Raw genomic sequence first — 24,740 nt, forward strand, 5'->3', positions numbered from 1 at the left:
CTTTAATAAGCATAGCCCAAAGGAGTCTAAAACTAGACTTAGAAAACATCATTAAGGAGGCAGAAAAAGCAGTCAAATGAAATCTCTGGAGATCAGATGTAGACAAGGGTCTAAAAAAGGAAATTGGGAAGTTGAGAAGAATGTAAAATTTAATCACTTTAAAAAGTCACTTTTGAGGAGCCCCAAGGACCAGAGAATTTTTCTCTGAAATAAAAATGGGAAATAATAACATACACACCAGTGCTGAGTTCTTAGTCCTAGTTTTAAGGCATTAAGCTGCAAAAATATGACAGGTACAATACTGCACTGTCTAAGCTTCACACAGCACTACAAGCAGAATCCAGTACACGAAGACAGGAAGCAGTCTTAAATACACAGTGAAGGGGTGCTTCCTTCAGCTACCAGTAACGCAGATATAAAATCATTTCCAGAAGCTTAAAACATATATCTTACTTAAAATTCGTATTGTATTTACTTGTATAAATAACCATTTAACTGTAGAAACTTGGAATATATGTATACTTTAAACACAAATGTTTCTGCCTCCTTCTTCTACTTACTACATCTTATCTCATTTTTGTATTATAAAGTCAGTAATTCTCTGAGGGAAGGGAGTGGAAAGTATGGTAGGGTGAGAGGTGGGGGTAAACCATACAGAATCCCCTTAAGGCTTTTAAAAACTACATAGTACCCTAACCTCACCTCACCTGGAAAATCACGCCTGCAATGAGATATTACTATTGGGAATGTCTGGTGCACATGTGTCAAGGCAGACACTGGGAGAGAACCCAGTCCAGAAAACCAAAGGACCCTAGATATACAAAAGTTAGGTACTTAATAACTTATGTTCATAATTTTTAAAGTACTTTCATATCTATCTCATTTGAGATAGAAAAGATTCCCCCATTTAGTGGCAACTGTCTACTTTATCATAAAATAGCACAGAGCAAAATACAGCTGTTAATGTGTCAGGTGAACCACTAAAACAGTAAGCTAAAATTTAGTACAACAAAAATATTTTTACTTGAACAGAACTTAAAGTTCTTTGGAAACTCTAAACCACTGTACAAATTTAAGATGATATTACTACGGCCTACTAGACTGTAAATCCCTTGAAGACAATGAGCCATGTGTTATCCTGTATCCTCCACAACTCCCTGAACAACGTAGGCACTTCATGAATGAAATGGACTAGCTTATATTCATTTATTTATTAATTTACTCACTCAACATTTATTGAACACTGAATGTCTACTCTGTGTCAGGCTCTGGGCTGGGTCAGATTTTTTTAGAACTACATTGAACTTTAGCCCCTAGTAAGATGAAAAGATCACTATTTCTATTTCCTTTCTCCTATTTTTAATTATTAACTGGATTAAAATATTTCTATAGCATGTTTCAATTTTCAAATGATGTTTCATAGGTATAAATGCAGATTACATTAATATAATGCCTAAAATTAATTTTCCTTGTATCTCGCCCTGAAACAGAATTCCAAGACAGCCATGATACTCACAATAAATGATATCATTTGACAGTCACCTCAGCAACAGTTGTTGGACTGCAGCCCATGATTTAAAAGTGTCTCCACAACAGGATTTTTTAAAGCAAGACCAAACAGCAACTGACCCCTTGTTTTGGCTCCTCAACTTTTGTTTACAGTTGCACCAAATCTTACAGTATTTCCTACCTACTTAAAAAATAAGCCACACATGTTAAACTGTGATAGTAACAACATGGTAAACAGTATCTGTAAACTACACTAGGATTTATAAAGCATCTCACAAACTGTACATATCTCCTTTAGTCCTCAAAACTCACTTGAAGATGGGAGAACTGGGGCTTAAAGCTGTGGATGCCCTGTCTGCCTAAAGCAGCAGAGCTGGTATTTCGAGTCTGATCCTGGGTCTCCTGATTCCTGCAGTCCAGTGTGCTTTTCACCACAGCTGCCTCCTTCCTATGCCAAGGCTCAGAAAGTTGTACAGACTGAGAACATGAAAATAATAAGTCCATGAAAGGTTTGGCTATGAAACAGTAGACAGTGGTTATCAAAACTGTCAACACGGCCCCAGGAAAAAAACAAGGCTCTCTGTTTAATGAATCCAAAATCAGCCAGATGTTGTTGAGAAACAAAATGGGCAATAGATGGTGTGAAAAACAACTTAGTATAGACTTAAATTTGATGATCACCAGAAATCTGATATTCATGAATCCTCAAGCATTTTAGTTTATAATCAGTCCACTCATCCTATTTGCTTTAGAAATAACAGGAAATTTTTCTAAATCTCTTTAAAAACAGAATTGGGGGGAAAAAATCTTGTTCTTCAGTCCAATACTCCATAATATAAACCAAGAAACAGATAAGTGAGTTGAAACGCTCATTTGATATATGATGCTCCAACCAGGAAAGACAGGTAGAAATACATTTAGGTCTTTCATTAACATTTAACTTAAAGAATGCAAAAGAGAAGTGTAAGAAGATTTAAGGCTAATGCACTGTTGATTTTTAAAATTTTGCAGACGAACCTCTGAATAACTTGCATGGAGTATTTACAATTAACCCTTTAGGGTAATAAATTCAAATTTCAAAAGCCATCAGATGGCTTTTTAATGATGATAAATCTTCATTAAACAATGAATTCACTTCTTCACATAGATTCACACTTGAGTAGCTATTATGGCGCAGGTTGTAAACTGGGTCTATTTGTTCAAGTACAAAGAGAAATTGAAATACAGCAGAAAACATGTAAACAATATGGAACTCTCGATCTTCTTGCTATAAATGGAGGTACATCATCTTATGTTACTGTAAATAGCAGCTATTCAAATGCCACAGTTGTGCTAAGTCTACCAACTCTGTTTAATATCCCTTTCCTATTCTTATGTTACCATTAATGATAAGTTGGTCAAATAGTTTTCAATAGCCAAGGGGGAAAAACTTTCTTTAATTCAAGAATGTGTAGCATACGTAACGTGCATTTAAGAGACCTTTCCTCCATCTATGTGTAGGAAAAATTCTTTGCTTTTACAGTTTCAGTTAAAATGGTCAAGTTTGATTGATTCAGCATAGATTCGAATCTGTTTTATTCACTGCTCTATCTTCACTAATTAGAAGAGTTCCTGGCACACAGTACATATAACCATTGAATGAATGAATTACTCCTATGCTCTATAGCTTATTTTATAAGAATATACCTAAGAACTTTTTACTATGACTTCTCAATGCTTTTAAACTTGAAGAAAATCCCCAGTGTTTACAACAGTCAGCTGCTTGTGGAAAGCAATCATTCCACATCTGTAAACAAGAGCATGTGCAAGGTGTACAGTTATGTTAAGACAACTTGGGTGTCATCAGCTACCTCACGTATTTCTTGAAATCCCACAGCTAGAAGAGCTAATTGTAAAGCACCATGAGGACTCAATTAAGCCTATATCCACATGCTGAGAATTCTCCTTTGTAAACTAATTACCTCTCCACCGAAATCTGTATCAAGGCAAATACCATTTACAATTAACATTCTGAGAAGAACCAGAAAACAGTCGTACACAAATCGACTTGGGGAAGCTATGATAGTAAGTTGCCCCATGAACCTGTTGTCTTTCTCTACCGGTGGACTGATTTCAACTTCTATTTAAAGGGACACTGCTTTTCTTGCGGATAAAAAAAAAAGAGAGTTTGGAGAAAATCCTTTTTCAAAAACGTTCAAAGCAAGCTATCTGTTTGGAATTGTCAAAACAGTATTTGCTGAAAAACTGGTCATCAGACCCTTTCGAGTCTGGAGCAGGGCCACAGGGCATGATTTGGGGGTATCAGCTTCAGCCCTCGGTGCCAAGTTTGAGATCCCATATGGGAAGTAGAAGGCGAAAGAAGTGACAGCATGGCTCCAGGCCACGCTGCTGGCAGCTTGGGGGAACGAGGGGCCAAAGTGGGCTCTGAACTTTGTCAGCCTCCCCCACCCCCCGCGCTGTGGTCCACGCGCCTCCTGGCTCAGGCCGGCAAACTCCCAAGCCACCGGGGGGCTCGGGGGCCAGAGGCTGCAAGTCAGGGCTCCCGGGAGCGGCCCTCTGGCTGGGCCCAGCGGCACGGCCGGGATGCTTGGGAGCGCCGGGCTGGTTGGGGGGCTCTCCGCCCCTCCCCCCGGCGGGCCCGGCGCTTCCAACGGCGGCGCGGCGGCTCCCTCAGCTAGCGCCCGCCGCGCCCTCCCCACCCGGCCAGGCCGGGCCAGCCCTCGCCACGCCCCGCGCCCCCGGAGGGGACCCCCGGTGGGCCAGCCAGCTGCTCCCGGGCCAGCGCTCCTCAGGAGAGCCCCCGGGGCGGGAGTGCGGCCTAGTCGGGGTTACATAACGGGGCCGGGCCCCTCCGAGCTGGCGGGGGACCGCAGGGCCGGCGCCCGCGGAGTGGGGGCGCAGCCGCTCACCTGCCGTAGATGCCCTCGGTGATCCGGTTCCGCTTTAGGGGGCGGCGGAGCTTACTGCAGTCGGCGTTCCGCCGCTTCATCCTCCCGCTGGGGGGCCGGGTGCCCGCGCCGCCGCCGCCGTCTCTCACCTCAGCCGCCGCCGCCGGCCCGCCCCGCGTCGGGCCTGGACTCTACCCCTGGGGCCGGTCACACAGACATGGAGCCAGCACCCGGGGGGAGGGGGTGGCACGGGGAGGGGGGGCTCGGAGCCTCCTCCGCCTTCGGAAACAAAGAAATGACAATTCCGGGGCCCGCCCGCCCAGCACCAGCCAGCCGCCTGCCCCGCCTCCCCAGCTCCGATGGACGGCCCGCGGGGCCAATCGAGGCCACCGGTAAACCGCTGTCGACCAATCCCAGGGCCCGCTGAGGCAAAACTGCCTCTAGAACCCGCCTCTTTGAAGGACAGAAGAATGCGCCAATCATTATGGTGTCTGGGTCCGCGGCTGAGCCTATCAGAAAGATTTAAATAGAGGCTTATAAATAGGCCCTATAAATATAACATCCTATATTACGCCTTGTTGCGAAGGTATGCTTTATTATTATTGGGTTGCGTTTCACTGTATTGTAATCCCTACTAGAGCATACCGTACGACATGGCATTGTAGGCTCTCGTCTAGCAATGTATGAAATCGGGAGGCCCGGGTTTGCGGCATGTGCGGTGTCTGAGCTGACGTGCGCTTCAGCCAGTCGCGTCATTATGTAAGGAAGCATCCCAGGAACAGCGCTGGGGACCCTTCTGGGGATGCTGGAGAGCTCGGCCAAGCCGGCCGCGTCAGCGCGCACAGGGGGTACGAATGACAAAGCAAACCCCACACGCACACAGACACACACCCTGCCAGCTTCCCGCGACGTGGTGACAGCGCGCCGGCCAATCGGAGGTGGCGACCCCGCCCCGGGTTACGTCACGGGGCGGAGCCGTGGGTGCGCGCGACGTCGCGCAGAGATGCCCAGGGCGTGTGCGGCGGTGCGGCCCGTGCTCCACGTCCGCAGGCTGGGTAGCGCCGTGGGGCCCGCGGGCCCCGAGTCGGCAGGACCCGCCAGGGCACTATCGCGAAGCATCGACCTCCGGGCCGGGCCGGGAGCCTGCTTGGCGGGTCCGGGCTCAAAGGCTGGGACGCGGGACCGGAGACCCTTCACGATTCATACTCATTGAGCGCCGATTTTATGCCAGGCACCGTGCTGGGTAATTTGCGTGTATTTGCTCATTTACTCCTCATAACTCCCCTGCCACGTACGTAGGGCAAAATAACACTTAGAAAAGGCAGCACGGTGTTTTTTTTTTTTTTAAAGAGAAAAAGAAGTTTATCATTAGAGAAAACTGGGGAAAATATAGGAAAGTGGCCGAAAAGGAGAAAACACCCATGGGTCTCATCACATTAACACAAATACTGTTGACATTTTATTGTATTTGCTTGTTTTCCAATTTTTTTTTTTTTTTTTTTTTTTTTTTTTTTTTGAGACGGAGTCTCGCTCTGTCACCCAGGCTGGAGTAGGCTGGAGTGCAGTGGCCGGATCTCAGCTCACTGCAAGCTCCGCCTCCCGGGTTCACGCCATTCTCCTGCCTCAGCCTCCCGAGTAGCTGGGACTACAGGCGCCTGCCACCTCGCCCGGCTAAGTTTTTGTATTTTTAGTAGAGACGGGGTTTCACTGTGTTACCCAGGATGGTCTCGATCTCCTGACCTCGTGATCCGCCCGTCTCGGCCTCCCAAAGTGCTGGGATTACAGGCTTGAGCCACCGCGCCCGGCCTTGTTTTCCAATTTTCCCCCATGGATGATAATGTTACTATTCCTATTAAATAGAATAGTGGTCATATACTGTACTTTAATATAAGCATTTTTACATGTTTTAATGCAGCTTTTATAAATATTTCTGAAAAATATAGCAGCATGTCCTATCCAGTAGCTTTACCAGTGTAATCCCTCAACGACAGTGGGGCAGTTAGTCTTCCAATGCATTTGTAAAACTTCCCAGGAAGTAGATGCCATTTTGTTTTGTCCTGGGACACATAGAACTCTCTCTGGCCTGTGATCAGCCCTCCCTTAATCAACATCTACCCCAAGGAGACACTTTAGTTTACACCAAATGCATTGTCCTCAATCATGATTCTGTTACTTTCTCCTGCTCACAAACCTTCAGAGATCTCCCAGTGCCTGGAAGAGAAAACCCATTCTGTTTAGAATGGCATCCAGAACTGGTCCCATTGGTGACCCACCCTCCTTTTCCAGGCTACACCGGGCAAACAAACCTTTTTTCTCACTATCCTTAAATCCACTGCAACCGAGCTTTCCTCCCTGCCTCTGCCCCAACACAGCATCCCTGTTAGTGCCGCTTCTGATGTGTGGTTTCTTAGGCAAGGCGTATCCATCCACTTAGGCAAAAAGCTTCTTGGAGATCAAATCTATACCCTGCAGAGATACAGTTCAGAAAAATGGCCAGAGTACTTGCTTTTTCAGACTAGGGCTGAAATTCTAGCTTGGCCACTTACTAGCTTGGACAAGTTACTAAATCTTTCAGAGTCTGTTTCCACTCAGGTTTGTTTTAAGGCTTGGAGGACAATGAGCTTTCAGAGCCAGACAGGCAGTAGGTAACAGAAAGTAACTGCTGTTAGCAGTATACTTGTTTCTCATGCCTTAACTCTACTTCAGCATATTGATCAAGTGGCACTGGGTGGCCAAGAAAACAAACTCTGTGAGCTCAAAGTTTCACCAAGGCCTGCACATCATCGAGAAAGGATATGAACAGAATGCTCTGTGTGGAGCAGCAGAAAATGGCTTCAGCTGCCAAGGCAGATTGGTTCATGGAGGAAGATACAGGTGGGAACCAAATGAAAATGGAAGCTTAAAGGCATTGGGGAGGGCAGGAACAGGTACATGGTAAAGTCCTGGCTTCAGACTCCATGGGAACCCCAGACTTACATATCCCTCATCCCCATGACTGCAGTGTTCCAGATTACCTGGGCCAGAGACTAAGTGGGATGGATAGATGAGTAATCCAAAGAAAAGATGAGAGGCACTGGGGACACATGCCAGCTTTCTGAGGCTCACTGTCTAGCCTACTCTTAAATAGGTTCCTGACAGGGCATCTCATGCTGTGGCAAAAGTGTGGAGTGGCTGGGAGCAATGGAGGGTGTGGCTGAGAGTTACTGTTGAGCTCTAGGACTACATGGAAGCAGAGAATATCTCAGGGTGATGGCCTGAGAAACAATCTGAAGGTCTGGAGGTCTAGGTTCCAATCCCAATTCACATGGCAACTCACCAGTGTCCTTGGTTGAGTCACCAGCCCACCCTGTACCAAGATCTCCTCTGGAGGTGGTGCTTCTAGTTCTATGTTTAGAAGCACATCATGCTAGCTCCATTTTACAGATGAGAAAACTGAGGCTCAGAGGAAACAAGGTCACATAATAGGTGTGGTAGAGCAATCTAGCTCAAAACACAAGCTGAGCAAAATCTGAGCTGAGCCTTGAGGCCACAGGCATGTGCTGTGGTGCCTGTATATGGCTATTGATGGGTAGAGTTGGGGTGAGGTGGTGGGAATGGCCTTCTTGCCAAGGACCCAAGGATAGGCCAGAGCAGGACTGCCCGTCTCCATACTCTTCCTCTTTCACTCCTCCAGACCCAGCTTTTTTTTCCACGACCCACTCTAGCACAAGCCCTTTTGGCTCCAGCCAAGTGCCAGCCTTTTTCCTCTGAGACCTGAAATGGCCCTTTGGGATTCAGAAGTGGGCTGACCTGACGCAGGCCTCCTGCCACAAGGCCCCAGCTCCCCACACCTTCACCAGTCAGAAAGCAGAGATCAGCAGTGGCCATTTTACAAATGAGTAAAACAAGGAAGGGAAGTAATTTGCCCTTATTCAAAAGACCAAGGCCTACATAGGAATTTAGGCTCGTCCCTCCTTCTGGGACTTTCTGATGAAGGGATTTGCACTTGGGCTTCAGCTGAGCCCAGAACAGCTCTAGAGGCCAGGTCATTAAACCCTGTTTCACATATAAGGAAATGGTGTTCCCACCTCTGTCAGCCCATTCAATCATGTCAAGCCTACTAGCTGTCTTGAGCTTTGTTCCTGCCCTATAGGAATCACAGAAAAGTCCAAACATTTGGATGGCCACCTCTTACACATGTACCTGTATCCCCTAGAGAAACTTTTTTTTTTTTTTTTTTTTTTTGAGACAGAGTCTCGCTGTGTCACCCAGGCTGGAGTACAGTGGTGCATTCTTGGCTCACTGCAACCTCCACCTCCTGGGTTCAGGTGATTCTCCTGCCTCAACTTCCAGAGTAGCTGAGACTACAGTTGCATGCCACCGTGCCTGGATAATTTTTGTGTTTTTAGTAGAAATGGGGTTTTGCCATGTTAGCCAGGCTGGTCTCAAACTCCTGACCTTAGGTGATCCACCTGCCTCAGCCTCCCAAAGTGCTGGGGTTACAGGCATGAGCCACCACGCCAGGCCAGAACCATGTTAATGGAAGACGTTCACTGTAGTGTTTAGAACAGGGATAGTTTGGAAGAGGACTGACCAAAGACTTTATCACATATCCTTACCATAGAAGTCAGTGTGGCATGGAGGATGATTATACACAGCACTTAATATTGCAGCCACCACTCCAAGTAACAGATACATTTTGTTTTAATCCTCACAAGAATCCTGTGAGATAGAGATTACTGGCACCATATTACAGATGAGGACACTGTGGCCCAGAGGAGTTAAGGCACTTGCCTAAGGTCACATAGAGTAACAGAGTTGGGAATTCAAATCCAGGCAGTCTGCTTTCAGAGCCCGGACTCTTTAACCACCATGTTATAGTGTCGTAGAAAGATTTTTCTGGTTTGGAAACTGCTTATGATATAGAGTTCATGAAAATAGCAAGTTACCAAACTGTATGTGCTGTGTAATCCCATTTTTGTAGGGAGAAAAACAAGGCCTAAATCGACAGAAATAGAAAAACATCTGAAAGGATATACACTCAAAACGTAGTGCTAGTTTTTGGAGAGATTGAAATGGACATTTTATGTTAGCTTTATGCATCTGTATTTTCAAAGGTTTCTATAGTAAACTTGCCAAGCTTGTGTGATAATCATAATTGCTAACATTTATGGAGTGCTTTCTACACATCTGACACTTTATGCACTGCCTTGTTGAATCTTCACAACAACCCAGTGAGATTGACACTCTGATTTTCTGCCTTTCCAGATGAGGAAACAGGCACAGAGACACTGACTGTTTTACCCGAGGTCACACAGCTCATTCCAAAGCCAGAATTTGAACCAGGTTGCCTGACTCCAAAGCTCATGTGTGTTAAATCAATGAATGACTGACTTAGCTGCACTTTAGCCAAACGTGCCCAGAGTAAGGTCACACCCTTGGCATGGACACATTTCCAGGGAGGGACTGGAGGACCTCCTACCTCATTGGTCACGGCCCATGACTGAGCTTGACTCAGGTAGGAGGGCGTGGCAGGTATTCTCAGGGAGTCTGGTTTTTACAGAAAAGTCATGATTACACAGGAAAGCTATGGGCTCTCTGACTCGATTCACCACACCTGCAGGAAGCCTGGCTGCTCAGGCCAGGACACCGTGGTCATAGCAGCAATTGCTCAGCTTCGTTTCCGTAACTCAGGCTGCCAGGCCTGCTGACAAATTTTCACATTTGTAATAACCCTGTGAGGAGACCAGAGCACATCATCTTATTTGACTCATACGGAAATTGAGACTGGGCGATTTAGTAACTTGGGAGGCAGAATTGCAAAGTAATTAGCAACACAAGCCGTGGTGTCAGATGGATCTGGGTTAGGTCCCAGCTCTGCCATTTATTAGCTGTGTGGCTTTGGGTACTCACGCCACCTCTCTGAACAGCAGTTTCCTCTTTTGTAAGTGTAATGATGCCTACACTCACAGGCTTGAGAGGGAGAGCTGATGAAATAACATATGCAAAATGATTGGTTCCATGCTTGGCATTCCAGAAATGGTAGCTATTATTCAGCCAACAAATATTTATTGAGCACCTACTGTGGACTTCCCTGGCGCTGAGGATACAACAGCAACCACAGCAGTCAAAAGTCCCTGTCTTCGTGTTGCTCAGATTCTCATAGGGGAAGGTAGATAATAAACAAATACAAGGCCGGGCGCAGTGGCTCGTGCCTGTAATCCAGTACTTTGCGAGGCCAACATGGGCAAATCACCTGAGGTCAGGAGTTCGAGACCAGCCTAGCCAACATGGCAAAACCCTGTCACTACTAAAAATACAAAAATTAGCCCGGCGTGATGGCTCATGCCTGTAGTCCCAGCTACTTGGGAGGATGAGGAAGGAGAATCGCTTGAACCTAAAAGGCAGAAGTTGCAATGAGCCGAGATCGTGCCACTGCATTCCAGCCTGGGTGACAGAGTAAGACTCCATCTAAAAAAAAAAAAAAAAACCTAAATACACGAGTAAAAATATAGACTTCGTCAGATGCTAGTAAGTGCTGTGACGGAAAGTAAAAGGGGAACACAAGGAACCCTTGTCAATGGGAGCAGAAAGGGGAGTTGATGCTGTCCTTTTAAATAGGGCAGTCAGAGGCCAGCCACAGTGGCTCACACCTATAATCCCAGCACTTTGGGAGGTCGAGGCGGGCGGATCACTTGAAGTCAGGAGTTCAAGACCAGCCTGGCCAACGTGGTGAAACCCCATCTCTACTAAAAATACAAAAACTAGCCAGGTGTGGTGTCACGCGCCTGTAATCCCAGCTACTCAGGAGGCTGAGGTGGGAGAATTGCTTGAACCTGGGAGGTGGCGGTTGCAGTGAGCCGAGACTGTGTCATTGCAGTCCAGCCTGGGCAACAAGAGCCAAACTTCATCTCAAAAAAAAAGAAAAAAAATAGGGCAGTCAGGGAAAACTTCCCTGAGAAGGGGATGGTGGAGTACAGATCCAGGGAGGTGAGGTGGGGAGCAAGCCAGTACAGTTGTTCCTTGACTTTCGATGGGGTTATGTCCTGATAAAGCCATGGTAAGTAGGAAATATTGTAAGTCAAAAATGCATTTAATACACCTAACCTACCGAACATCATAGCTTAACCTCACCTACCTTAAACATACTTAGAAGACTTACATTAGCCTACAGTTGGGCAAAATCGTCTAACACAAAGCCTATTTCATGATAAAGTATTGAATATCTCATGTAATGTACTGAGTACTCTACGGAAAGTGAAAGATGGAGGCGTGGTGGGATGGGTACTCTAAGTGTGGCTTCTACTGCATGTGTGTTGCTTTCGCGCCATCATAAAGTTGAAAAGCGTTAAGTCAAACCATCGTAAGTCGGAGGCCATCTGTATCTGGTAGGAGGAGTGTTTCAGACAGAGAGAACAGCAGGTGCACAGAGTGCTTTTTTCCCAGCATTTTATTATGAAAAATTTCAAACATCTACCAAAAAATGTTGAAAGACTTGTACGGTGAAAAGCCACACATCTCACAGCTAGAATCAACAATTAACATTTTACTGTATTTGGTTTTCGACTTATCGATCCTAGATCCCTTGTGCTTTCTGTAGCAGGTGACCTGCCTTGAAGATTTAAAGACAGAATATCAGGAACTATAGTCAGAAAACGGGGCCTTTTATGAGTCAGAGGGGAAGAGCAAAAACTCCGCTTTTGACAAATCTGTCATAAGAGGCCAACTGCAGGGATACCTCCCTTTCTTAATGAAAGCCTTTCTGTTCTGCGAGGAGCGGGGTCCTCTTGTCAAGCAGTCAGTCCCTGCTGCTTCCTTACTGGGGCAGGATCAGGATGCATAGGGATTTGGAGTGCCTTGGAACCAGCTACCACCCACACTGTTTGCCAGCTGGTAAACATGCCCGTCAGGTACGGGGGTTGGCATTGCCTGGAAATCTTTAGTGTTCATCTTGCTGACATCTGGTGCCCTCAGGCAGGTAGGTGCAGTTGGCTGCCTGGTTTACAGAGCTTGCACTGGGCCCAGGTTGGCAGGGGTCACATCTATTTATCCCACTGCACAGGGGAGTTCCTTCTCAGGAAACCCAGTTTATAAGAAGTACTGACTGCCAGAAATAGAGCAGAAATCAGAACCAGGAGGCAATTGTGAGAGGAATGGAGACTTCTGACCTCTGGAGATTGGGGTACCCTCCCCCTTACTTGCTGTTGGGGTAGCAGAGGGCTTAGAACCCCACATTCCTAGACTTTCAGAATTGGAAGAAGACTTAAAAGTAATCTAGGCCAGGGGTCCCCAACCTCCAGACTGTGGCCTGTTAGGAACCAGGCCGCACAGCATGAGGGGTAGGCCAGCAGGCATTACCGCCTGAGCTAAGCCTCCTGTCAGATCAGCAGCGGCATTAGATTCTCATGGGGGCACAAACCCTATTGGGAACTGCGCATGAGAGGGATCTAGGTTGTGTGCTCTTTAGGAGAATCTAACTAATGCCTGATGATCTGCAGTGGAACAGTTTCATCCCCAAACCATCCCTCCAACCTCACCCCAGTCTGTGGAAAAATTGTCTTCTACAAAACCCGTCCCTGGTGCCAAAAAGGTCAGGGACTTCTGATCTAGGTTATAGCTTAGTGGTCAAACACCCAGGTCCTGAAGTTAGGCTACCTGGGTTCAAGTCCCAGCTCCACTACTTACTAGCCCTGCGACCTTGAGCAAGTCACTTAGTTTTTCTGTGCCTCAGTTTACTCATTTGTAATATAAGCCTATTAGTACCCATCCTAGTGTCATGAACTAAGTTCATATATGTAAAGTGCTTAGAATGGTGGCCAGCAAGTACTTAATAACAGTTAGCTCTGAAAATGTATAAAGCAAAAGTAACCAATGTTTTGGTGGTTTGCAGCCAACTTTTTTCTATGCATGTGCTAACATATTATTTTATAAGAGTGGGAATATGTTGTATATACTGTTATATAACTTGCTTTTTCACTAAACAGTATATCTTCTGTGTCAGTTTTGATAAAAGCATTTTCCTCTTGCTTTTCCTGCATATGTTCAGAACCATCATATTGGTAGCAAGTTACATGTCCTGCAGTTTTCTTAACCAGCCCCCTGCTAGTGGACATTTAGGTTAGTCTCAGTTTTTTCCTTCTGTAAATAAAGCTGCACTTCTTAGTGACAGATGCCAAATGACTAGATGACCTTGGGTATGACCTCTCTGGGTCTTGGTTTCTTCATCTAAAATCAAAATGACAGGACTCTACTGGGTGATTAAAATCTCCTCTGATCTACATAGGAATTGTTTTCAAGACATTTCTGACAAGTAACTATCAGCCTCTGCTTGCATTCCCCTAGTGACAGGGTGCTCAGTACCTCATGAGTATTTATTTCAGTGGACAACTGTAATGGTCAATAAAGTATCCACTTTCCACTTTCCGCCTTCCTGCAACTCCTGGCCCTGGCTTTGTTCTCTGGGGCTCCACACATTCGGTTTACACTCAGTGGCCAGTGTCTGGGGCCATTGTAGAAAGTAAGGAACCTCTAATTCCTTCCTTCTTTTCTTCCTCTTTCATCCCTTCCTCCCTCCCTCCATCCCTCCCTCTATTCCTTCCTTCCTTGACACTTACCATGTACCAGACCTTCCAGACCTTCAGCCAGGCACATGGATAGGAGCCACAGGGGAAGTTGGCTGCAGGGTTAGAAATAAGTCCTCAGCCCCTTAAAGCTCATGCCGGGGGACTGGACTGTCCACCACTGTGGGATGGGGATGCTGAGGCTGGTGGCCTTCCTCAAATGCACTGTAGTGCCCCAGGCAGAGTCCTGGGCTGCCCTGTGAGGAGGTGACCAGAGGTAGGAGCAACTTTACCCTAAGGCTGGATCAGGATCCCCTCCAGGTTTTTACTAGAGCTGAACCCCGGCCTCCTTTCTCTTCCGCCACCCACCCTTAAAGTGCTTAGAAACACATAGATTTAAATATAAATTCAAATGTAAATAATTTCAACTGTGTAACTAGGAGGAGTCAGTTCTACATGGGTCCTATCTGTGTCCTCCCCAGGGCTCAGCTCCATTCTTTGGTTTCATCCATTCTCATTCAATACATTGTTGTTAAGAGCTCACTGGGTGACCTCTCTGTCATGTAGTGAAGTTTTAAAAAGAATGCCTTTTCTGAGCTTCGGTTTCCTTATTCATAAAATAGGAGTATTGATCCGTTTCTTGCTTTTCTTACAAGGTTATGGTGAAGATGACTGAAGTCCAGAGTAAAGAAGGATTATGTTTGGGTGTCGAAGGAATAGAATGCCCTCTTTTAAACTGGGCACAGCAGGAACCTATAACAGGAATGCAGCAACTATGGAAAACATACATTTCCTCCCCTCCCCATCATAGTCCCTCTGCTTCCGTGTTAACTCCATAGACAGGCCAGCACAGCCAGCCTTGCAGCCTGAGATAAGGCCTTTGGCGGGTGTCTCCCCTATCGCTCCCTCAAGCCCTCAAGTAAGTGTTGGAGAGAGAGGTGATGCTTGGTGCTGGTGGAACCCCTGCGCAGAGACGGACACAGGATGAGCTCTAAGTACCCGCGGTCTGTCCGGTGCTGCCTGCCCCTCTGGGCCCTAACACTGGAAGCAGCTCTCATTCTCCTCTTCTTTTTTTTTACCTACTACGACGCTTCCTTAGAGGATCAAAAGGGGCTCGTGGCGTCCTATCAAGGTGAGGGTTCATTGGAAAAGTGATCACACAGGCAAATAGCAGGGGTAGGGGCGGGGGAGGCCTGTGGTTCTCCAGGGGCACAGATGTTCCTTTCTACAAAATCTCAAGGAAAAGGATTCCCCCATCTTCTTCCATAGATTGCGCCGAAACTCAGCCAACAATGTAAGCTTTCCTTTAGAAGCAGCCTGGATATTCCTCCTTCCGTGAAACCTGCCTTGATTTTTCAGTGCAGTGAGAGGCGTCCTCTTTGGTGTTCCTCAAATTCCCTCTGCCAGATGATCTTCATAATTCTCTGCTTCTCTACTTCCCCTTCTCTCTCCTTAATGGCAAGGAATTTTTTTTTATTTTTAAAAAATTTTTATTTTTATAGATTTAGGGATACAAGCACAGCTCTCATGCAAGCAATTTCATGTTGTTGTTGGGTTTTTGGTTTTTGTTTCCTTTTTGTGGCCTCTTGCTCATTTCTTATTTCTTTTTGAGACAGGGTCTCACTCTGTCGCCCAGGCTGAAGTGCAATGGCATGATCATGGTTCACTGCAGCCTTGACCTCCTGGGCTCAAGCAATCTTCCCACCTCAGCCTCCCAAGTAGCTAGGACCACAGGAGCGCACCACCATGCCTGGCTAATTTTTTTTTTTTTTTTTGGTAGAAATGGGGGTCTCCCTGCGTTGCCCAGACTGGTCTCAAACTCCTGGACACAAGCGATCCTCCAGCGTCAGTCTCCCAAAGTGTGGAATTACAGGCGTGAACCTCTGCGCCCGGCTCTCTTGCTCATTTCTATACTACTTTTCTTTTGGAAGCGTCATCCTGTTGCTACCCCCCATCCCCACCCCCACCGACCCCAGCTTTCTTCTCACTTAGGGGCTGGGAAGTCTGCACGCTGTCTGTAAATCCAGAACCAGAAGGTATGGCTGAAGGGGAGGGTAGGGTGATGGTTATTTTATATTCAGCTAAAAATATTCCCAGACTGTGATGAGACAACTGTAAATAAGACAGATGTCCACAATGGTGTGACTTCGCTTTTTTAAAAATATTGAAATGAGTTTCAGACATTTTAGTGGGCTGATACGTTGTTGATAATGGACAGGACCTCCTTGAAGAACGTCCCTGAGACAAAGCTGAAGCTCGAGCCTGGTTGAGTGCTTGCTTGTTCCCAGGTGGTATTAACGACCAGTTAACTAAAAGCAAAGAGAAGTCATCCTGGGGCCCATGGCAGTGACAAGTAGGACTTAGGGAGGGAAGACCTTATACCATTGAAAGGGCTGGCCCAGAGAGGAGCCCTCAGTGACAGACAAACAAGAGTTGGCACAATTTTAATTCATTTCAATCCAATACAATTCAATGCATTCCATTCATTCAACCATATATGACAGCCAATGTGGGATCCAGACATATGATGATTAGAGCTGATATTTATGAGCACTTACTATGTAGCAGGCACTATTCTAAGGGTTTTACATTGAACCCTCACAACAACCCCATGAGGTGGGTACTGTTATGATCTTCATTTTTCATATGAGGAAACTAGGCATATGGATGTTGAGTAATTTGCCCAAGGTCGCTCAGCTAGCAATAGCACAGCATATTTAAATTTAGCCATCCTGGATTTAGTTTCCTTACACTTAACCATTATGCATCATGGCCCCATTTTACAGTGGGGTTGAGTCATTTGTCATATAACCCAGTAGGTATAGCAGCCACTATTCCAACCCTGTAGATTGACTCTAGGGTCCATGTTCTTTACCCTTGCACCGTGCTACTAACCTAGGTACAAAATGTCCTCAGAAACTCACTTTATACAGAAGCTCACAGGAGGGTCCACAACCCAGGCAGGGGAGACGATGGTGTCAGGGAAGGCTTCTGGAGGGAGGTGACTGCCCAACCAGGTCTTGAAGGCTCAGTAGGAGTTACCTATGGGACAAAGGAGGGTCATCCAAGTGAGGGCACAGTGGGTGCCATTGCATGTGCACACACTGGAGCAGACTGAGCCTGGGCTTAACATTGCATTGCCCTGGAGCCTAAAAAGGAAGGCAAGGGGCCAGGCGAGGTGGCTTACATCTGCAATCCCGGCAATTTGGGAGGCGGAGGCTGGAGGATCACCTGAGGTTAGGAGTTCCAGGCCAGCCTGGCCAACATGGCGAAACTCCATCTCTACTGAAATTATAAAAACTAGTCGGGTGTGGTGGCACACATCTGTAATCCCAGCTACTTGGGAGGCCATTTCACTTCAGCCTGGGCGACAGAGCGAGACTTCGTGTCAAAAAGCAAAACAACAAAAACAAAAAACAAAGAAGAAAGCAGGGACTGGGCATGGTGGCTCATGCCTGTAATCCCAAACGCTTTGGGAGGCCAAGTCGGGCAGATCACCTGAGGTCAGGAGTTCGAGACCAGCCTGGACAGCATGGTGAAACCCCATCTCTACCAAAAATACAAAAATTAGCCGGATGTGGTGGCATGTGCCTATAGTTCCAGCTGCTTGGGAAGCTGAGGCAGGAGAGTTGCTTGAACCCAGGAGGCAGAGGTTGCTGAGCTGAGATCATGCCACTGCACTCTAGCCTGGGTGACAGAGTGGGACTCTGTCTGAAAAAAAAAATAGTAATAAATAAAAATAAAGAGGGAAGCAGTGGGTGGTAGACTCACAGGGCTGCATAAGGAGTTTGGCTTCAGTCTGAGGTCCAAATAGTGAACAGGAGTGTGACAAGTTTAGATTTGGGTCATGGAGGAAGCCATGCCAGGGCTGGTGTTGGAGACAGGGGGACATGGCTTGAGACACTAGACCAGCATGGAGGCTGTAGTGTAGTATTGACCCGAGGGCTTCAACCTTCTGATGGTGTACACACCATTTTTTGAGCATGTACCATGGTTATATGTTACACTTTAAGTATTACTTTAAGTATTGCTGCATTAATATGTTTTGTATGTTATAATAAATACATACAAATTAGGAAAATTCAAAGAGATCAAAATGAAATATGTAATATTCTCAAATTACTAATCATAATGGTGTCAATCTCCAGGCAGCGTCCATTGCTACAGTTGACGATAGTAGATGAAAATTCACTCCTCAGAGTCTTCTTGATAATTTGAAATTGTCTTGATTGACTTGTCAGATCTGATTAGGTCGACATTTTTTTAATCTCGAATGTGACTGACAGCTTGTGTGAGGAGAAGTTTCACTCTGCCTTTTCCTTTTTGTTCACTTGGCTGCCATTGTTTCTGCGCTTCCAATCTGTGTTTTTCTGCATGAGTTGTTTAAGCAATTACTTCATTTTGTGAAAGTTAGTTGAGTTAAACTTAGGTAACTTAACCTGTCAATCCACTTAATTGAAATCAGTCCTGGTAAACTACAATAGATTATTCAAACCTGCCAATTCTAAAAAGACATTTTGAGGCAATCAGGAAATATGAATACAGCATGAATATCTTATGATATACAAGAATTATTGTTAATTTTGTTAGGTGTGATAAAAGCATGGTGGATTTTGTTGTTGTTGTTTTCTAAGGCTCCATCTGTTAGAGAGGCACATTGAAATGGCATGATATCTGGGGTTTGCTTTATGCCAGAAAAAAAAGAAAAAGTAGAGAAGGTTTATAAAAACAAGATTGGTCTCATGTGACAGTCATCAAAGTTTGGAGATGGGCATGTAGGGTCATTGTGCTGTACTCTCTGTTTTTGTATATGCTTTAAAAGTTCTGTAATAGTTAATTTAAAAAAAAAAAGAAAGAAAAAAGAAAACACCCTGGCTGAGCACTTCGGGAGGCCAAGTTGGGAGGATGGCTTAAACCAAGGAGTTCAAGACCAGCCTAGGAAACACAGGGAGACCCCCATCTCTAAAAAAAAAAAAAAAAAAAGACTTAAAATTTAGCCTGGTGTGGTGGCATATGTCTGTAGTCCCAGCTACTAGGTAGGCTGAGGTGAGAGGATTGCTTGAGCCTGGGAGCTTGAGGCTGCAGTGGGACAGGATTGTACCACTGCACTCCTGCATGGGCGATAGAGCAAGACCCTGTCTCAAAAAAAATAAAAATATTTGAGATGGCCGGGCGCGGTGGCTCACGCCTGTAATCCCAGCACTTTGGGAGGCTGAGGTGAGCAGATCATGAGGTCAGAAGATCGAGACCATCCTGGCTAACACGATGAAACTCCGTCTCTACTAAAAATACAAAAAAGTAGCCGGGCGTCGTGGCAGGCGTCTGTAGTCCCAGCTACTCGGGAGGCTGAGGCTGGAGAAGGGCGTGAACCCGGGACGGGGAGCTTGCAGTGAGCTGAGATTGCGCCACTGCACTCCAGCCTGGGCAACAGAGTGAGACTCCATCTCAAAAAAAATAAATAAATAAAAATAAAAATAAATAAATAAAACATAAAACCCTGCCATTAGTTGCAACATGGTGAATATAGAGAAATGCATATCAAATCCATCCCATTGGACCAATATTCCCTTAGGGTACCTTCCAAAGCTAGGAGACTCAAGGCTGTATGACATCCTGAGCAAGTGAGGGACGGCTTCTGGGTGAATCTGAATATTAAATATTTACAGAGCTGAAAACTTCACAAAGTACCTTTAGAGGCAGAATAGCCTAGATCCATGTTTCTCAAAGTGTGGTCCCCAGACCTGCTGCCTTAGCATTCCCCAGAAATTTAGTAGAAATGCAGATTCTCAGGCCCTAGCCCAGACCTACTGATCAGAAGCTCTGGGTTTGGGGCCCAGCAATTTGTGTTTTCACAAGCCCTCTGGGTGATTCTTCTGTGCATGAAAGTTCAGGGATTCCTGGAGCTAGACTGATTCATATCTTGCCTCTGTATCCTAGAGACCTTGGGCAGATCAGTCAACCTCTTTCTGTCTCTGTTTCAGCTTCTGTCAGAGGATGATAGTACTTGTTTCATTAAGTTGTTGAAAGGATTAAATGAATTAACACACATAAAAAGTATTAGCTTTTATTATCAAAAGCTCTAATTTCTTAATTTTTTAAATAAAAATAAAACTAGAACTGCTTGTTTTCTTCCAGCTACCCTAGTGATTGTATTGAGCATTTTCTACAGTATGTGTTCTTTGCTGTAATGACTGCTGGTCTGGATGACATGTGATGAGACCAGATGGGCAGGGGCAGTGGAGGAGATTCAAGAGAAATTTAGGAGATAAAATCAGCTGTACTTGATGAAAAGAGTGGGGAGTTAAAGCTGGCTACAGATGTATGATTTGGCATAGAGAGGTGTCAGTTCCTGAGATGAGAGACAGAAGGGGAGGGACAGGTTGTGAGGATAAATCAACCATGATATGTTCATTCTGGGCTTGGAGTTAAGGGACCTATGAGATGCTTAGGGGAAGCAGAGAGTATCAATTACCTATTGCTGCATAACAGCCACCCCAAACTTAGTAGCTTAAAATAACAACCTTTTAATTTATTCATGATCATGATTCTGTGGTACAACAACTGGGCTGGGTTCAGCTGGGCAGTTCTTCTGTTGGTTTCACCCAGGGTCATTCATGCATCTGCAGTTTGGGGTGGGATGGCCTCAGATGACCTCATTCACATGTTTGGCAGTTGGTGATTCACTGGGGTCCATTACTGTTAACAATCTCCTACCATGCAGAGCTTCCCTAAGGCTACCAAACTGGGAGACTATCCTGGGTCCTGTGCTGTGGATACCACCCAGTCCCCCGTCCCCACCCCATACTCCTCAGAGGCAGAGAGAGGGGCTACTAGAAGACAGAGGGGTTTTCCCAGTGACATGTAAACATTCCAAACCCTGGCACCTTCCACATCGCGGCTTCTGTCTGTCCCTTTGGGAAATCTTTGTTTTTCTTCCCAGGCTGCAGCAGGGTGAGAGTTGTGGGTAGAGTAGAAGCTGGGGGGGAGGAGGTGGTGGCAGCCTGAGGCTGCAGAGGTCTTCCCAGGCAGCAGTGGGAGCACAGTGTGGAGGTCAACCCTAGAGCCTGGGTGAATGAAGCTGGGTCTGCCTTCAGAGCTGTTGGTGCTGAAGTTTCTGCAGGCCAGAGGGAGGGGCAAGAGTGGGAGGGGGTGCAGATCCAGAGTCACAGAGGCAGCTGACCAGAGGAGGCAGCTGCCTATGGGGATGTTCCAGAAGGCCAAAGTGCTGTTATCCAAACAAACTCTTTGCGAGTGGTCTCTTTGCAACAGGCCTGGGGGAGAGCAGTCTTGCCTAAAGTCACACGGCTAATCAGCGGCTGGCAACGGGTAATAGTTACTAACACTCACTACATACCCAATGCTGGGTGAAGTGACTTGCATAAGCCAGCAAGCTCAATGCTCATGGCAATCCTCTGAACAGGTGGCATTGTTTCATCCCAATTTTACAGCTCAGGAAGCTGGGACACAGGAAGAGCCAGGCTCTGAACACTGACAACCTGATTCAGAGACCCACACTCTTCACCATCACAGTCATGTTATATATGCTATATAGAAAGGCAGCATGGCATAATTGTTAAACCCAGGTAGGCAGGGTTCGAATCCTTCTGCTACCATTACTAGCTCTATGACTGGGACTAGTTATAGCACCTCTCTGTGCCTCCCTTTCCCCATCTGTAAAATGGGGATAATAAATCGTACCTCTTGCATGAGGCTGTTGTGGGCTAAGTGTGTAAGGCACGTAGAACAGTGCCTGGAACGTCGGGTGCTGTCCATATGCCTACTATTACAATGATGGTGAGTATTGCCTTATCTCTTGCTGCTGAACTACCAGGTTAGACTTCTTTCTGCAAGTCATGAGGCTTTCATAAACTTTTCCTGAAGGCTTTCGGTAGAATGTACCCCCTCTGGGCCCAGGCATGGGTGCCCGGGTAGCACATCCACTTCTTATCACCCCTGAACACCTTAGAGCCCATTAGCTTATCAAACCAGCAGCTGATGTGAGTGCAGAGCAGACTGTGAGAGGTGGAGGCTGACACCAATGAGGATGCTCCGAGCTGGGGCCCAGCCCTGAAGCGGGAGCCCAGATAATGAGGGGTGGAAATGGGCCTGGAGCCCAGGAGAGGTGGGAGGATGAGGGGGCAGGGGGAGGAGAAGCCTGAAAACAAATGTTATTTCCTGACCAGTTTGGGGTGCATGAGCTCTGTCAACAGCTCATGGAAACGGCTGCCCTAATTTCATCTTGTTAGCTGAGGCACAATTCCTCTCTCAGGGACGGTGTGGAGCCTTGGGGAGGAAGGTCCTGAGCGCCTATACCTGGAATCAGGGAATTGGGATCGGGGCAGCAGCTCTGCCCAATAAAGTCCCTACCCAGGATCCTCTGACTTCCTCATCTCTCTCTCTTTTTTTTTTTCTTTTTTTTTGAGACGGAGTCTCGCTCTGTCACCCAGGCTGGAGTACAGTGGTGTGATCTCAGCTCACTGCAACCTCAGCCTTCCCGGTTCAAGCAATTCTCCTGCCTCAGCCTCCTGAGGAGCTGGGATTACAGGCATGTGCCACCATGCCCAGCTAACTTTTGTATTTTTAGTAGAGATGGGGTTTCACCATGTTGGTCAGGCTGGTCTCAAACTCCTGACTTCAGGTGATCCACCCACCTCAGCCTCCCAAAGTGCTGGGATTACAGGCATAAGCCACCGCACCCGGCCTTTTGTTTTGTTTTGTTTTGTTTTCTCCCTTTGTCGCCCAGGGTGCTGGAGTATAGTGGTGTGATCGTGGCTCACTGCAGCCTTAACCTCCTAGGCACAAGTGAACCTCCCACCTCAGCCTCCTGAGTAACTGGGACTGCAGGCACCTGCCACCACGCCCAAGTAATTTTGTATTTTTTGTAGAGACAAGGTCTTGCTATGTTGTCCAGGCTGGTCTTCAACTCCTCAGCTCAAGCAATCCTCCCTCCTTAGCCTCCCAAAGTGCTGGGATTGTGCTGGGATTACAGATGTGAGCTACCACACCTTGTCTGACTTCCTCATCTTTAGGGCCCCAACTCTGCCCTTATCTGGGCAACTCTCCTCTCCCCATCTTCCACTAACTTCTTTGGAATGTTCCAGAGCTGTAAAAGCCTTAGTATCAAGCCCAACTCCTATGTGTTACAGACAGGGAAACTGAGGCCTAAAGAAGATAATGGACTTGCCTAAGATCGCTTAGTGAGGTGAGGGGAAAAAAGAGCTAGAGACAGCCTAGCCTGTGTACAGACATAGTTCCAGGCATTCAGAGCTGGGCTCTGCCGCCGGCATGCTTTGGGGCCTGGGAGTTGGTTCACTGTTGAACTACCAGGTTAGATTTTCTTTCTCCAAGTTGTGGGGCTTTCATAAACTTTTCCTGAAGGCCTTCCTTAGAATGTACCATTCACCTCTGGGCCCGATCATGGACGCCCCTCACAGGCTATCTCTGGTCCCCTTCTGTAAAATGAAAGGAAAATGGAAGAATTGCCCCACTCATGGAATCTTCAGTAAGTCTGGACCCTATGCATTATAGCATTGCTGCAAAATGGCAGATGCACTTTAACAATCGTGTTTAATAAAAGGTTGAATTTGCATACCTTAAGTGGGGCGTGCAGTCTCCAACTGAACATGAGCCTCACCGCTCCCACATGTGCATTGCACCTTCATACACAGATTTCCTGCTTGGCTCCTGAGGGAATTTGAGTAATCCCAAGAGGAACCCCTGTATAAAATGTCCCCTGGCCACACACTTCCATTCCTAAGGACGCAAGCAGGAGACAGAAACATTCCCTGCACCTCCCTCCCTGCTGTCAGAAGAGGTGCAAAGAGTTGAATCCTCCCTGATGCCCACTTCTCACCCACGCCCCAAATCCCCAGGTCCCATGGAGGTCCTTGGGGGCCTCCTGTATCCTGGTGGTGTCAAGTTGATTTGGAAATGTCAGTGTCCACCTTGTCCTCTCTGGCAGACCCTAGGTGTGTGTATTTTTCAATGGAAGTGAATTTAAATGTACTTTATAAATCAAAGACTTTTTCTGAGACTTTGGAGAGTTCCATTAATGAGAGCTTCTCATTCTTATCAAAGCCAGGGCTGGAGACCAGTGGCAGGTGAGTTCCTACTGCTGTGATTGTCCTGATGGTGTTGGTGAATAGCCACTATTTACTGAGCGTTCTCCATGTGCCACGTACTGTACTAAGCACTTGAACAAAATGTTATTTTCTTCGGATTTCCCAGCACCCTTTGAGGTGGATCTAATTACCCTTATTTAGCTCATAAGGAAAGTAAGCAACTTACAAGACCACAGGGCTATGAAGTTGAAACATGTAAATTCATATATTTTTAAAATTTATTTATTTTGAGACGAAGTCTCATCGCACTGTCATCCAGGCTGGAGTGCAATGGCGTGATCTTGGCTCATCACAACCTCCGCCTCCTGGGTTCAAGCGATTCTCCTGCCTCAGCCTCCTGAGTAGCTGGGATTACAGGTGCCTGCTGCCACACCCAGCTAATTTTTTTGTAATTTTAGTAGAGACGGGGTTTCACCGTGTTGGCCAGGCTGGTCTCGAACTGCTGACCTCGTGATCTACCCACGTCGGCCTCCTAAATTGGTATTTTTATATGTTCAAAACAGTCAACTGGTGGCAATTTAGTGAGGTTTAATCTAATAGGAAATGATAGAGCTGGGATCGAACAGAGCTATGTGAACTCAAAGCCTATGTTTCCCCTTCCACCTTTTTAAAAAACATTGTCTAGGCTGGGCACGGTGGCTCAGGCCTGTAATCCCAGCACTTTGGGAGACAGAGGCTGGTGG

The 24,740-nt window shown here is 46.4% G+C and overlaps 2 protein-coding genes across 14 annotated transcripts in view; one reads left to right on the forward strand and one right to left on the reverse strand.

Annotated features, from left to right (window-relative positions):
* MACO1 (macoilin 1) overlaps positions 1–4,698 on the reverse strand; it is a 70,574-nt gene extending 65,876 nt beyond the window's left edge. Inside the window, exon 1 of one of the 2 annotated variants that reach the window (XM_011762899.3) lies at positions 4,419–4,698. In XM_011762899.3, the coding sequence (XP_011761201.1) occupies positions 4,419–4,498 (80 nt within the window). In that variant the 5' untranslated portion in view covers positions 4,499–4,698. The remainder of the gene's footprint in view (positions 1–4,418) is intronic. The other variant, XM_071098360.1, reaches the window with a different exon arrangement.
* A 759-nt stretch (positions 4,699–5,457) lies between these two features.
* Positions 5,458–24,740, forward strand: part of LOC105494466 (RH-like protein) — a 66,563-nt gene continuing 47,280 nt past the window's right edge. For 2 of the 12 annotated variants that reach the window (XM_011762895.3, XM_011762889.3), the window contains exon 1: positions 14,845–15,068. In XM_011762895.3, the coding sequence (XP_011761197.2) occupies positions 14,921–15,068 (148 nt within the window). In that variant the 5' untranslated portion in view covers positions 14,845–14,920. Of the gene's footprint in view, positions 5,641–7,023; positions 7,272–14,840; positions 15,069–15,888; positions 15,973–22,738; positions 24,037–24,740 lie in introns of those variants that run through there. The other 10 variants (XM_011762892.3, XM_071098380.1, XM_071098368.1 and 7 more) reach the window with 10 other exon arrangements.

Source organism: Macaca nemestrina, chromosome 1, assembly GCF_043159975.1.
Source record: "Macaca nemestrina isolate mMacNem1 chromosome 1, mMacNem.hap1, whole genome shotgun sequence".
Taxonomy (NCBI): domain Eukaryota; kingdom Metazoa; phylum Chordata; class Mammalia; order Primates; family Cercopithecidae; genus Macaca; species Macaca nemestrina.